This window comes from Pyrus communis, chromosome 10 (assembly GCF_041283825.1).
Source record: "Pyrus communis isolate YQ-2024b chromosome 10, ASM4128382v1, whole genome shotgun sequence".
NCBI classification, from domain to species: Eukaryota; Viridiplantae; Streptophyta; class Magnoliopsida; order Rosales; family Rosaceae; genus Pyrus; species Pyrus communis.
In genome coordinates this window covers 5,461,670-5,476,935 of record NC_142574.1, presented here as the reverse complement: position 1 = coordinate 5,476,935, position 15,266 = coordinate 5,461,670, and the positions used below count along the sequence as shown (strand labels likewise).

Below are 15,266 nucleotides of genomic sequence, written 5' to 3'. Positions count from 1 at the left end.
AAAGCTCTCAAGAAAATCCCGAAGGATCAAGAAAGCAATCTTCGTTCTTCGTCAAATCCTCATTCAAGATCAAGCCCCAACGGCCCTTGAAGAACTCCCACCAACTCAAGATCAAGCCTCGACGGCCCCTTGAAGAAAGTGTTCATCATTCATCATCCGTTTATCCTAAGATCAAACCCCAACGGCCCTTTGGATCAACAACCTCAACAAACCCATACACCCATTCTTCAAGATCAAGCCCAACGCCCCTTGAAGATCCATTCATCAACTGTTCATCCCTAGATCAAGCCCCGACGACCCTTTGGATCAACAGCTCATCCACAAACCTACACCCTATGAAGATAGAATCAGAGGATCAAATTACAAAGAGATTGTAACCCTAAAAATCATTAATACAAAAATATTATTTTTGTACACGTATTCTTGTTTCTTGTTTCAGGAATTTTTCGTGTTTACAGTATCGTTTGGTATGCAGACGGGACGGGATAGGATGGAACGGAACGGAGCGGGAGCAAAGATACCCTCAGATGGAAACAAGGAGGAAGAAGAATGAGACGAAGAGGTTATAATTTTGTGTTCGACAGATGTGGAACAAGTCGTTCCAGGGGGTTGAGGTGGAACGAAAATTCACCCAAAACTCGTCCTGTGGAACAGCTCGTTCCACCCGTTTTGGGCGCACCAAATGTGGGACGGAACGCCTTGTCCCACTCTATTTCGTCCCGTCCCACGTACCAAACGGTACCAAAAGGCCTCGTGCTAGGTAGGGATGGGAATATACATATAAGGATCACTTCCCTTGGCGATGTGGGATGTCACAATTCACCCCCTCCAAGCTCCTAGATTTTTCCTATAAGAGTATTTCCACTCCGAAAAAGCCCCCGAGCAATAGACAATTCAATCCCCCAAGTGAATAGTAGCTACTCAAGTGCATCTCCACCCTTAAACTAAATAACCCAGACAATTGGTATTAAAATATTATTAAAGTTTTGTTATAAAATAATAAAACATAAGTTTATTTTTAATTTTGTATGATAATAAAAGATTGGTTAAAAGTATTTGAAAATATTTGAAAATATTGAAATGTGGCGTAAAAGCACTTCCAGTGTAGGAAGTCCCCCTGGGCAATAGTCAACTCAATCCCCAATAAACAGTAAATGCCCAAGTGCATTTTCACTCCTAAAATGAATAGCCCAAGCAGTTTGTAATAAAACATTAGTATTTTTTATTTTATAAAATAATAAAAGATTGTTTTAATTTCGGATAATAATAAAAGATTAGTTGAAAGTATTTGAAAATATTGAAATGCATCGTAGAGTGAAAGAACAGGGTTAGGTGTTTATATAAATTAATTAATTTTTATAATTCTTAATAATTTCTATAATTTTTTAATAATCTAAATGACGTCAGCCTTACGTTACATAGGCAGAGCATTAGGCTAGGCGATTATTGTCTGACTTCTTAATCGGGCTCACATTGGGTCCAATTGCCCGAGTGGGCTCGAGTGTTTTGGGGAGGGAGAGAGTGGATTGGGTTGCCTATCCCAAGGCAATAAGCAACGATGAAGTTGCTCTAAGGTGGAAGAACATGATTAGGTATTTATAGAAAGAAAAAAAAATCATTTTTTTATATTTTTAATTATTTTTTATGATTTTTTATTTATTTATAATTTTTTGTATTTTTAATTGTAGCTTATGTAAGCCTTGCGTCACATGGCCTAGGGGCTAGGTTAGTCGATTTTAGCCTAGGTGAGCAACTAGGCTCCCCCAGAACCCAGGGGATTGGAATGGGATGGAGGAGTTTTGGAGAAGGAAGGGGATTTAATCCACTATCCCTAGGGGATTTGAGAAGGGTGGAAGTGCTCTAAGTATAACTCATCTTTTTTTCTCTTAGCTAAAACTCAGTGGCTAGGGCCACTTAGTACTACGGTCTAGTAATATTCCTCTTCATTTGTAAATGAGAGGTCTTATGTTCGATTCTCGCCAAAGGAGAATTTGAACCACATTATTGCTAGCCAATTGTGAGGTTAAGCCCACTCCATTTTCCTTAGTGTAGATAATATCGTTTGTTAAAAAATAAAAAAATAAAAAAAAAACCCTCAGTGGCTAGGATCTACTTGGCAAATTACCGATCCCCTTAGCAAATTACCAAATTAAGCATGTATGTTAAATTTTATATCTTTCACATTTCTAAAATACCCACAACTTAGTCATTACTTCATTATGGACATTAATAGTGCATTTTTTTTATTGCAAGCAATAATAATATGGTGCTTGCAAGTGGCCCTCTACCACAGTGGTGAAGAAGAGTGCTGCCCTTATATCATGGCGTGGGTTCCAACCCCACCGGCTCCCTAACCTAATATCTAATTTGACAAATCTATTGTTTGACCCAAAAAAAAAAAGAAGAAGATAATAATATGGAGCTTATGGCACTCTAAAATGTTATTTTGAACTCTTCATAAGTGTATTTTTCTCTTTTTAGAGAAAGTTTGGAATGCAAAATGAGATTCTTAGAGTGCCGATAACAGTTGTTTATGCAAATTTCATTCGTAATTAGATTGATGAAATAACACTTACAAAACAAGAAACACCGTTAGCCTAATGGACGAACACCCAATACAAGGGAGGGTATCGACCAAAGATCCTCCAATGCCTAGGCGAAATAGTTTGAGAGAAACTAGAACATAGAAAATTTTGAATGGTAAATGGTGATCACCAATTAAAGAACCAAACAAATAGAAGGCATATAGCAACGATACTTGATAAATACCAATTTGATTAATGCATCAAAACATACAATACAATAATTGTAGTATTTAAACAGGAAAGAAAGTTGTAGAGGCATGTTACTTGGTCGAAGCTAGTGTTGGACACTATGCTCTTAAGACGATATTAAGACCCACACTAATGCTTATGATTTTCCGTGCTCATTTCTCAAGATATGACTTTCCGTTCTTGTGATAGTAACATTCCAAAGCACAACAACAAGCAAACCAAGATTATGCAGAAACTCTCTTTCAATGACTCTCGAAAAGACTCTAATTTTACGGAATCACTGGATATTTGAAAATTGTATATTATGCTACAATGGGGTTGCTGTATTTATAGAGATAAAATACCCTTTGGGGGATGGGTGTGACTCCATAGAGGAGACGCATTGCATACACAGAAGTGACTCGTTCTTTTTCATTAAATTTTCTGATACGGCTTGCATCTCATGCGATTGAAATATTAGGGTACAAAACCATACCTGATATTACAAGAGCAGTAATGGCTTCGACAATAACACATGGATGAGGAGTTTGCAAACTTCCCTTTTCTTATTTGTATTATGTTTGGATGAAGAAATTTAAGTTTACTAAAGAAATTTAAAAAGACAGAAATTGAAATAATGAGGTTTTATTTTCTAAAATTTTTGAATTTCTTGTTTGGTTAACTTAAAATAACAATGGAATTAAATACGAAATTTGTTATTTTTAAACTATCAATCATAAAAATTGGAAAATGACACGTATTTATATGAAATTTAAACCTGGGAATTTGAGATCCCAAATTCCAAGTTTTTTTTTCCACGTTGAAATTTTAATTTCTATGTTTATGAATTCAAACAAGAAAATTTATGTATGTTAATTTATAAATTCTGACTTTTATCCAAATTTCAGGTTTATTTTCCTCATTCAAACATAGTGTTAAAGTTTTTCGCCTCACGTCATCATAAGAAAATTAATTATTATAATAATTGTAGGTAATTACAATTATTATAATAATATAAACTCTTAATTAAATTACAATATTCACTCAATAATAAAATTTAATATTAATATAATGTTACATTTCTAACCATTTAGAGAACAGACTCCCCGCTGATAGCTGGAGGTAAGGCCGCATGCCATACCAGGTTGACCATTATGTTCTGCTAGTGTGATGCAGACCACACTTCACGGGCAGCTATTGGTAGACCAGGTAATTTATTACAGGACACGTAAAACGACATAAAAATAATGAGTTCATAGTAATAAAATAACTAATCGGGTCATTATCGGGTCACACGATAAAAACCCGTTACTAACAGGTCCTTAACAGGTTTATACGAAGGTGACACGCTGGTAATCGATTTCGATACTTTAAGAAAAAAATTATTTTGATGATTTAATTTTTTAAACTACTGAAAAACTTACTATAAAATACAATAGTCATAGTATTATTATTCTATATAAATTTGAAAATTTTAAGTTTCATTTATTTATTTTTATAGTGTACTATAGTCACAGAGTGAGATTAAAAAAAAATTATAAAACACATAAAAATAAGAGTATCAAGTAATTTAAACGTGCCAAACACTTTTGAAAAAATTATAATAATTCATGTACAAGTGCAAAAAATGTGAAAAAATATGCAAAAGCTCATGATCGCATCCTCTACGCATTGAGTATGGGTACATCGTCGTTTGAATTTTTAAAACCATACAAACCCTCATGAATAGTATTTTTAAGGGAGGTCAAAATAAATAAAATTCATAATTATTAATGTATAAGTCTAAAAAATGTGAAAGCATATATAAACATGCAAGGTTCTTAACCTTGAAACACAACTCCCTTCATTTTGCCTATCCTTGAACATTTGGTATTTTATAGTAATGTATTAATGTTTTTTTCATTAGACTCTTATTTTGCAGTACCTAATACTTGAAAGATAATTTTTTTTTTTTTATGTTTGAAGTAATATTTATGTGACATTGTGGCATACATATACTAATTTAGTATTATGTTTTCTATTTTTTGGATCAAATTATGTTTTTCATTTTCATTATTTATTGACTTAAAATATATTTTATTTAACGGGCAAAGAGTCGGGTCATATTATCTGATAATATTAACAGGTCGGGTCATATTACTTGCTTACTTTAACGGGTGTTACACGACACGATCCATTAAGATATCGGGTATGTCATGAAAACGACATGATACAGAAAACACGACACGAATGCCAGGTCTAGCTTTTGGAAGAACCCTGGAACACCCTTGCCAAGTAGTGACGCTGGAGCATAGGACATTCAAAAGAGACTCCAAAGAGTCAACTCCTATATCTTTGGGCCAAGGAAGTCATGGTGCCAAGAAAGGGATATCATGGACCCAAAGAACTCTTTGTTATTTGTGTGGGCCCGAAGGCCCATCACCTATAGGACATGTAGATACTTAGCCTTTTGAGGTCTGATGTGGTATGCTCATGATGTTAAGGGTAAAATCGTCAATTGATCTAAAATTCCATGTGTGATTCTTTTATTGGAGAAATTTTTTATTCAAGCAGGTACTTCACATGTCATAAAATAAGGGGAAGGACTCGGGAAAATATTGTATTATGACATGTGGAGTACACCTTGAATACAACTTACTTGAAAATCTCTCCTCCTATTGGATGTGGATAATCTATGTCTCCACAACAGCTCCCTAATAATAATCTAAACTATTGTAAGAGTTATGTTAACGTTCAAAACATAGAGTAGGTCAACAAAGGACCAATGCAGTCAACCCCTAATAGGTGCAAGAGTAAAACTAACATGGAAACAACAAGGTTTAAGTGGTTCACTCTAAGAATGGGTCAAGTCCATTGGAGTGGTCTGGTGTGTATATGTATACATATATATATATATATATATGTATGTATTGTGTGAATTACAATATATAATTTTCGGTACAAAGTAATCAAACTTTATTATCATGAATCTAATCATTTATAAGGATCCTTTATATATGCCCCTAAATGAGCCCTAAAAGTTTTGGGCCTTTAAGTCTCTCACCACCCACTAGCAAATATGTTGTACATGTAGGCATAGTTTGTAACCTACTTCTCCACTGTTTGACTGGCACATGGAGAAGAAGTGACATTTGCGCACGGCAACTTGCTAATTTTCAAGGTTGACACTCCTCGAGCTCAGTGCTCGTGTGAGGGTCGTTGAAAAGCAATTAAGCCAAGCGCTTAGTCTGACAACATTCATATCCTTTCATAGACTTTTTGTTCTATTGTTGGTCAATTTTGTGTCTTGGAGTTGACGTTTAGATAGACCTACCATTAAAGCTTTGTGCCATAAAGTTATCATGTTTATCAACTGACTTGAGCGGTCGAAAATAAGTCTCTTGCTTGTTCCCTTTTGTCGATAGAAAATCCAGAGCTTTGAGTGGTCATTAGTGATAGTCGTTAGAGTAGCACTCGGTCCTTAGGGTTGGCTTGTGAGCCTAGTATATTGATCTTTCCTCATTTCCTAGGGTCTTTCAAGACCCATCTCTGAGTTTTTAACAGTTATACATTATTTTAATTAGTCTTAAAATACCCTTGTGTAAACAAGGTAAACCCTATCATAGTGGAATTGTTTTTTCTTTTTGAACAAATGATATTATCTACAGGGGAGGAGGTGGTCTTAGCCTCATAATGAGTTAGCAATAATGTGGTTCAAATTCTCATTTGGCGAGAATCGAACCTAAAACCTCTCACTTACAAGTGAAAAAGAATATCACTAACCTTACATAGTAGGATTAAATATGAAAAACTGTGTAATTTGTAAAAGGACTAACACGTTGACAAAAATTTAAGTTATACACGATGTTAAGAGACTGAAAGGAAAGAGGAAGTGTGTTGTTACCAGTTTTATTTGTTTATTCATCCTAAATTAATATTTTCCCCCCACGTTTCCTTTGGTGTTATCCGTAAAAAAAATAATAATAAAATAAAGGGTGTTTTGATTAACACCCCATAATTTTATGAGTACACCCCAATTTCAAAATTATTCTTTAAAATTCCAATATTAGCCCTTTCATTGTTTAAGACCACCTTTTTATAATAGTTAAGAAATTAAAACCTTCTAACATCCTATCTCAACTGCTCACCCTTCTGCCACCTTCCTTGTTGGTGTTACCCAATGATAGCCACCCCCTTTCTTGCCGTTTTCTCTCTCTCTCTCTAGAATTCTCACTTCCGCTAATATTTTGCAAGACATGAAATACCATAAAATTGAATTTTATAATGTCAATATCAGCCTAATCAGGGATACCAACTTGATGGCCGTGGAAAATTTGAAAAATGCTACTTGTAGAAAAGCAATCCTACTGTGTCAACTAGGAATTGACTTTCTATGAGACTATTGGCTAGTTTAATTGTAAGTCGGCATATGTTTTGGTATATTTGAGATCATTTTGTTAATGGAGGTGCCATGGTGGGGGGCTATCGAGAAGGAGTAGGTTTTCGGATGATGAAGGTGGTGCTGGTTTTGTTTGTTTGTTTTTATCTAATTTAAATTAGGGTAGAAAAGGAAATTCAGACCAAATAAAAGAAAATAGGGTGTATTCATAACATTGTGGGGTGCCAATAAAAAAGGTCTAAAATAAATACAAAACTCGATCGCCATATATTTTTTATGTGGTAAACCCTAAGCCTTCCCCTTGACCACTCTTTCCGTTCGCCTTCTTCGCCACCACCTGTTTACTATTTTTTCCTCTATTTGGTCTCACGATGGAATAAGGTATCCGATAGAATAAAGCCCTAGCTAGGAAACCTTGTTCTACAAGTATTATAATTAAACGTAAATTAGCTCTCCACACTTTCCAAGGAATCCTAATCCTTGAAGCCAAGGTTTGTGATGTATATATAAAGGGTTTACCCATCTACGAATGAAATCAACTAACTCAATATTTCTGCATCATATCGGACAACTGAAAGTTGAAGCTTAACAAACTCTCTAGCGCCACAATATAAGAGGTATGTATGTTCAATTTTTTTTCTGTTAAATGTCTTAATGCAATTTTATAGTATGAACAAGGATATTTTGCGTAGTATATAAAAGTTTCTTGTTAATATATATTGTAAAAACCCTAGACTAAATCAGTTAACTTGGCATACATGGTGAATTCTTTGTTTTATGTAATTGGTATAGATTTTGGTTTTACTCAAATTTACAGGAATTTAATTGTTTATTTGAATCAAAATAAGGTTACTGATTAAATGTTATTAATTATTTTCTGAACCCTAGAATGGATGCAACACAAGATGTACCAGTTTCGCTTCGTACTTTGAGAGAGTACGCTATTCATAAGCAGATGGCTGATCATCCCCTGCTGGAGGACATGAGGAGACAAGAAGAACTTAAGTTAGCCATCGAGAAGGCGTCGGCACTCATGAATATGGAAGTTGTTGATGTAAGCGATGAGGCGGACATGTTGAACTTGTGTTTGTTTAAGCTGGCAGATCACCCTAAAACCTGGCCTGGTTCCGCCCGGATCGCAGCTGCTCTAGATGCGCATGAGCTTCAAAAAATTCTTGCCATTGCTGTTCGGTGTGACATTCCGGTACTCCAGCCACCACAAAGATGTGTTTGGGATTCCACATCCTAGCAAGGGACTTATAGGTCAAATAGAATATATTTATCCGTGTGCCCAAAGTTCTGAGTTTGATTATCCTATTTTTTAGTTTTGTGTTTAATTTTTAAAAATTCGTAATTTCTGTGTTGTAACTATGGATTCGGTGATGTTTGAATCTGGATTTAAATTTCTTATGGTGTTATATATATGCATCGAAGTTTTACTTCTCTCGACTCAATCATATGATTTTACTGTATGCATCAAACGAACATGTGACTACAAGAGTATTCACGGGAGGATTTTACCGTGTAACTTGCTATTTATCCAATTTTCTCTCTCTCAAATTACGCGACGCTCATACACCGCGTGATAACTGTTTGCACCGAAGTTTCCCCCCTGCTCAGCCCTCCTGTGTTTCAAAACAGTTTGAAGATTTGATCATGTTAGTTCAACTCAGCAACTGAGGACTTGATGCATGACTCTTGAATAGTGAACATGTGTTTAGCACAATGACTTTTGAAAAATCAGTCAATCAGGTGCAGTCAGTGAAATTTTACGCAGTCACTTCAGAGTTCCTGCACAAACTTGTCACACCAACGTAAGACGATTTCAGCGTCATAAGTCACCTCATGTCTACTCTGTTGTAAATTGTAATGATTCTAGAGATTGTGTTCTTGGTGTGTTTTAAGTTTTAGACGCAGGTTTAAGGCTTTTCTAATTATTCCGCTGCGTTTCGATCTTTCTTTGACAGAAAGTCAGTTGGTTGAGGCTGTTTAGCCCCCTTTTCTTCACTTAATGACACACTAGACAATCCACGACTTGCCTGTTTATCCCCATTGAATTACCAAAAATAAAAATAAAAGGTCATAGTTTCACTTACATAGCAAATTAATACATATATTCAAGTGGCCTGGGGACAATGCGGACAAGGGATATATTCAAGTCGTCGTCTTCTCTGCCCAAGCATTGCGCCTTCGTCAGTTGGTACATAAAGGATACACTTGTTCAGCATAGCTTTCATTGACTGATCTGAGAACTTGTGTCGGAAAATTTTGACATTTACGGGTACAAGGTATGATCACAGAAAACTAGAGTTCCCCCAGCGGCGAGAGAACTCTGCAATCCATCATAAATAAAGTGATCTATCTCTTTCATCACGGGTCACCAGGGGCTCAAAGTAAGGGCAACTGGGATTTATCCGTAACCATGCATTGATACAATATCATTATTCCTCTTTTGCCTCTCAAATATAGCAAAAGGGAAGCAAAACAAGGTCAACTGTGAATCAACAATTTCTTGCTCCATTCAGTTTACTAATTGTTCGTTCTCACATCAAATTGCCATGAACATAGCAGCTAAAGCCCTGTAACAGATCTAGTATCACACTGCTGTAAAAAGAATAGTGATCTCTGAGTTTCTGTATCTCATCGATGACAAAATACCTACAATCTATGTGTCAAACATTAATTAAACAATTAAATCAATTTTAATCCTATTGGTTGTCAATGAGACTCATGAATTGAAGAATTAAATTAAGGCATTTGACTCCATCTTTGTTTGCGGTAAAAAATGTCATATATGACATCTCCTTTAGAGAATACCATGATATCTTTTAATCCTAGTTAACATATTTGACATCTCCTTTAGACATGATAAGAATTCAAATTATTCTTCCCTTCTTTTGTCGAAATTCAATTAATTCCTTAATTAACTAGGGTATAATCTGTTTCCAGACAAGTGGATCCAAAATTCCCACTGCCACATTAGTGCATTCCTCATTAAAGGCTGCAGATCCCTTATTAATTATATCAAGAACTCTCATAGTTTTATATGAACCTGACCAACCCCATTTTCCCAACACAACCAAAGCCATGGAGCTCCTTCACCAAGCTCTTCAATCCCTGCAATCTTCACCCATGTTGCTTATTCTTCTTCTTCTTCTTCTCCTCATCATTTCCTTTATTTTTTTTGTTTAATTCGCGCTGGAAACTCCCATATCCGCCAGGTCCAAAAGGATGGCCCATCATCGCTAACATGCTCATGACGGACCAACTTACCCACCGTGGCCTAACCCATTTGACCAAGCAATATGGTGGTCTCCTCCATCTCCAGATGGGGGTCATACATGTTATGGCCGTATCAACTCCTGATATGGCACGCGAAATCCTCCAAGCCCAAGACAGCTGATTTGCCAATCGGCCAGCCAATGTTGCCATATCTTACTTGACCTATGATCGGGCAGACATGGCATTTGCCAACTACGGCCTGTTCTGGCGTCGCATGTGCAAAATTTGCGTCCGTGAATCTATTAGCCGAAAATGGGCTCATGGGCTTCGGTGAACGAGGAAGTCGAGATGGTCCAAACCGTGGCAAGGAAAACCGGCTCCCCGATGAATGGCGGGCAGTTGGTTTTCGCTCTAACGAGGAGCATAACATATCGGGTGGCTTTTGGGTCAAGCTGACATGAAGGGCAAGGCGAATTTGTGAAGATTTTGCAAGAATTTTCAAAGCTTTTTGGAGCTTTTAACATGCAGGATTTTTTACCATGGTTGGGTTGGGTTCATGTACAGGGTTTTCAGGACAGAATGGCTAGGGCACGTAAGTCACTAGATGTTTTCATCAACAAGATCATCGACGACCATAGCAGCTATAACCCTGTAACAAATCTAGCATCAAATTGCTTTAAAAAGAATAGTGACCTCTGCGTTTCTATAAATAATCGATGACCTATGTACCTACAATCTTATGTGTCAAATATTTATTTTATAAATATATTGGTCCTAACCATCCTATAGTTACTTTAATTATTAAAAAAAAAAATTTTAATTGATATTAGTTGTCAACAAGACTCATGCATTATAAAATTAAATTCAAACCATATAACTCTATCTTTGTTTGCGATGAAAAAAGACAACTAGAAAGCAACGTCATATATGACATTTCCCTTAGAGAGCATCTAATGTCTTTTAGCCTAGTTAGCATGTTTGACAAAATGGTAAGAAGTCAAATTACAACTAGAAAGCAACGTCATATATGACATTTCCCTTAGAGAGCATCTAATGTCTTTTAGCCTAGTTAGCATATTTGACAAAATGGTAAGAATTCAAATTATTCTTCCTTCTTTTGTAAAAAGTCAATTATTTCCTTAATTAACTATAGGGTATAATCTGTTTCCAAACAAGTGGATCCAAAATTCCCATTGGCAATATACACAAGACAACGCGTGACGTTTGCAAGATAAAATACATAGCAAATATCACCACCAAAGTCGCCAGTTATTACTTCCCACATTAGTGCATTCCTCATTAAAGGCTGCAGATCCCTTATCAATTATATAAGAACTCTCATTGTTTATACGAACCTCACCAACCCCATTTTCCCAACACAACCAAAGCCATGGAACTCCTTCGCCAAGCTCTTCAATCCCTGCAATCTTCACCCATGTTGCTTATTCTTCTTCTTCTCCTCGTCATTTCCTTGATTTTCCTGTTTAGTTCCCGCCGGAAACTCCCATATCCGCCAGGCCCAAAAGGGTGGCCCATCATCGGCAACATGCTTATGACGGACCAACTTACCCATCGTGGCTTGGCCCATTTGGCCAAGCAATATGGTGGTCTCCTCCATCTCCAGATGGGGGTTATACATATTATTGCAGTATCAACTCCTGATACGGCCCGTGAAATCCTCCAAGTCCAAGACAACTTATTCGCCAACCGGCCTGCCAACGTTGCCCTATCTTACTTGACCTACGATCGGGCGGACATGGCCTTTGCCAACTACGGCCCGTTCTGGCGTCGCATGCGCAAAATTTGCGTCATTAATCTATTTAGCCGAAAACGGGCTGAGTCATGGGCTTCAGTGCGCGAGGAAGTCAATGAGATGGTCCAAACCGTGGCGGGAAAAACCGGCTCCCCGGTGAATATCGGGCAGTTGGTTTTCGCTCTAACGAGGAACATAACATATCGGGCGGCTTTTGGGTCAAGATCACATGAAGGGCAAGGCGAATTTGTGAAGATTTTGCAAGAATTTTCAAAGCTTTTTGGAGCTTTTAACATGCAGGATTTTCTACCATGGTTGGGTTGGGTTCATGCACAGGGTTTTCAGGACAGAATGGCTAGGGCACGTAAATCACTAGATGTTTTCATCGACAAGATCATCGACGACCACATGGCTAAGAGGAAAGCAAACGTGGAGAATAAGGATGACAGTGAGGCTGCTGATACAGATATGGTGGACGAATTGATAGCTTACTTTAGTGATGATGCTGGAAAGGAAGGTGACGACCCCAATTCTGGCTTCAAGCTCACCAGAGACAATATCAAAGCACTTATTATGGTATGTATATTTGACAATTAAAATTTTATTAATACTTTATATTTTTGTTGGTGAATAGTCACACATCGGAGAAAAACAAAAATAATATACAATTTTTATGTGTGAGAGATATACTTCTAATATCATCGAGATTTTCTAATGATAAAATTCAACACATACCAATAAGTGATTAAGTTAGGACAATAGATGCACTTTATTAAATTTTAAGAAACAAATCTGATTTTAAGTATTTGTTGTTAACTATTTTTGTAAGGAATTAGGAGAGAAAACTATTCTCATAAGGAATTCATGTACTTAATTATTACTATATTTATCATTTCCGATTGATTTAGTACTAAATAATACGATTATCCCATATATACGTAGGATGTGATGTTTGGTGGAACAGAAACGGTTGCATCAGTGATCGAATGGACAATGGCAGAGCTGATGAAGAGCCCAGAAGATCTCAAAATAGTACAACAAGAGCTCACTGATGTCGTTGGATTGAACCGTAGGCTCCAGGAAACCGACCTCGAAAACCTAACCTACCTCAAATGCGCAGTCAAAGAATCCCTCCGTCTCCACCCGCCAATCCCTCTCCTCCTACACGAGACCGTGGAAGACACCTCTGTGGCTGGCTACTCGTTCCCAGCCGGGTCACGGGTTTGGATCAATGCATGGGCTATTGCTCGTGACCCGACTGCATGGGACGAGCCAGAAACATTCAAACCCTCGAGGTTTCTGGACGATGGCTCGCCTGATTTCAAAGGGAGTAACTTCGAGTTTATTCCTTTTGGGTCTGGTAGGAGGTCGTGCCCAGGAATGGCGTTGGGGCTGTATGGGTTGGAGATGGCTGTGGCTCATCTGCTTCATTGTTTTGCATGGGAGTTGCCCGGTGGGATGAAGCCTAGTGAGCTTGACATGAATGATGTGTTTGGACTGACTGCACCAAAAGCGGTTCAGCTTGTTGCTGTGCCAACTTACAGGTTGAATTGCCCCCTTTGAATTAATAGTTTCAAGTAGACGAGGAGACGATGATGATGAAATATTACTTGGTTTTAAATCAGTGATCGATGAGTAAATTTCTCTATGTAAAGGTACTTTAACTAATAAGGGTTTGTTATGTTCTTGGTCTCTCTTTACCAATTGGATAATACTATTGCTTTCCCCATGGGGGATGAGCTCATTATTCCTCTATTGCAAATAACAATATCTTCAACATAGAAATTTCATAATTCGAACAGTTCAATATCTTCATTTTCATTTGAAGATCATCCTTACAAAAAATAATTTGAATTTTTGATTGTTTCATCATCCAAATGTATAAATAAATCAACGGTTCATCATGAATATGTTACTTGATACCTACACTTATGACTTATTTGATACATTTGAATGGCTAAACGATCACCTCAAATGATTTTTTTGAGGGATGATCTTAAAATGAAGATTAAGAGATTGAATGGTCCTAATTATTAAAAAAAAAAAAAAAATCTATGTTAAAGATACGTTATTTGCAACTGGAGGATAGCAAAATAGTAGTAAGCTAAGACGCTTATGGTGTTAGATTATGGATTGAGGTTATTGATCAAGATGAATCTTTCGTAAATTTATACCAAATTTACGATCGCACAACATAATTTGATGAACTTGATATGCAATATTGATCACACAAAGACTTCATCATATAGAATATTGGTTTATATCCTAAAAAATTAAATTTGTAGGGTTCATAAACTGTTCCATTAGGTAGTAACATATTAATTTGATATTGTGATGATACAAAGCTCAAATTAATAGTATTGTTATCAACTAACTATTGGTCTAGTATTTTTTTTTTTTTTCCCTTCCCTAATGTTGGAATAAACATCTTGATTTCGATTCCACTCTTCTATACAAAAGATAATATAAATAGGAGCATAGCTTTCAACAAATGACCGTTGAAATAAAATTTTTGAGTTCGGTTCCTTCCTTCTACACGAAAGATAATATAAATCAATAGCATAGCTTTCAACAAATGACGGTTGCATTTAGACGAAAACCCTTAAAGTTTGCCGACCCTTTGACACGTGGATAAGCAAATAATATAACTAGCTAATTGAAGTGGTTGAGAAATGGACATTGTGAGATTAGAATGCGTTAGCAATTGCGCAATGCAAACTATGATGTCGGTAGAAGGTGAAAGGATAAACCTCAGCCAATGACATTCTATGCAGCTGTTTAGCTATAGCTTTTTGAGTCCAACTTCAAGGTAGAAGAACGATTACTCATCAAATAAACTTATCATTCCAATCATCTTTAAATTAAGAGGAAAAAGAAATAAGTAAAGTTCCGTCGTTGAGTGAGAAATGAAAAATTCATAGAAAGTTACAACCCCTACCACGTAATAGTGCACCTACATGCCTTCATCGACGTTGTTTCTCAATTGGATAGATAAAAGTTTTCTTCAAGTCTAAACCCCCTTTCATCGACGTTGTTTCTCAATTGGATAGATAAAAGTTTTCTTCAAGTCTGAACCCCTTTCATCAAGTGGTGAATTGACACAATGATTAGGACATTTCTCTTCAGCCCACTACTTTCTGGATACAAACTGCCCCTCTTC

The 15,266-nt window shown here is 36.6% G+C and overlaps 1 protein-coding gene across 1 annotated transcript; it reads left to right on the top strand.

Moving 5' to 3' along the window:
- The first annotated feature begins 11,633 nt into the window (after nucleotides 1-11,633).
- On the top strand, nucleotides 11,634-13,861 carry LOC137730314 (cytochrome P450 84A1). Its single transcript, XM_068469384.2, has 2 exons — nucleotides 11,634-12,682; nucleotides 13,049-13,861. Exons 1-2 carry the CDS (start codon nucleotides 11,744-11,746, stop codon nucleotides 13,667-13,669), a joined length of 1,560 nt encoding a protein of 519 aa, XP_068325485.2. The 5' UTR covers nucleotides 11,634-11,743; the 3' UTR covers nucleotides 13,670-13,861.
- Nucleotides 13,862-15,266: the final 1,405 nt, after the last annotated feature.

Coding starts and splice junctions, on each gene's coding strand:
- LOC137730314 (XM_068469384.2), top strand. CDS start 11,744: ATGGAACTCCTTCGCCAAGCTCTTCAATCCCTGCAATCTTCACCCATG. Junction 12,683..13,048: donor ATATCAAAGCACTTATTATG/GTATGTATATTT, acceptor ATATATACGTAG/GATGTGATGTTTGGTGGAAC.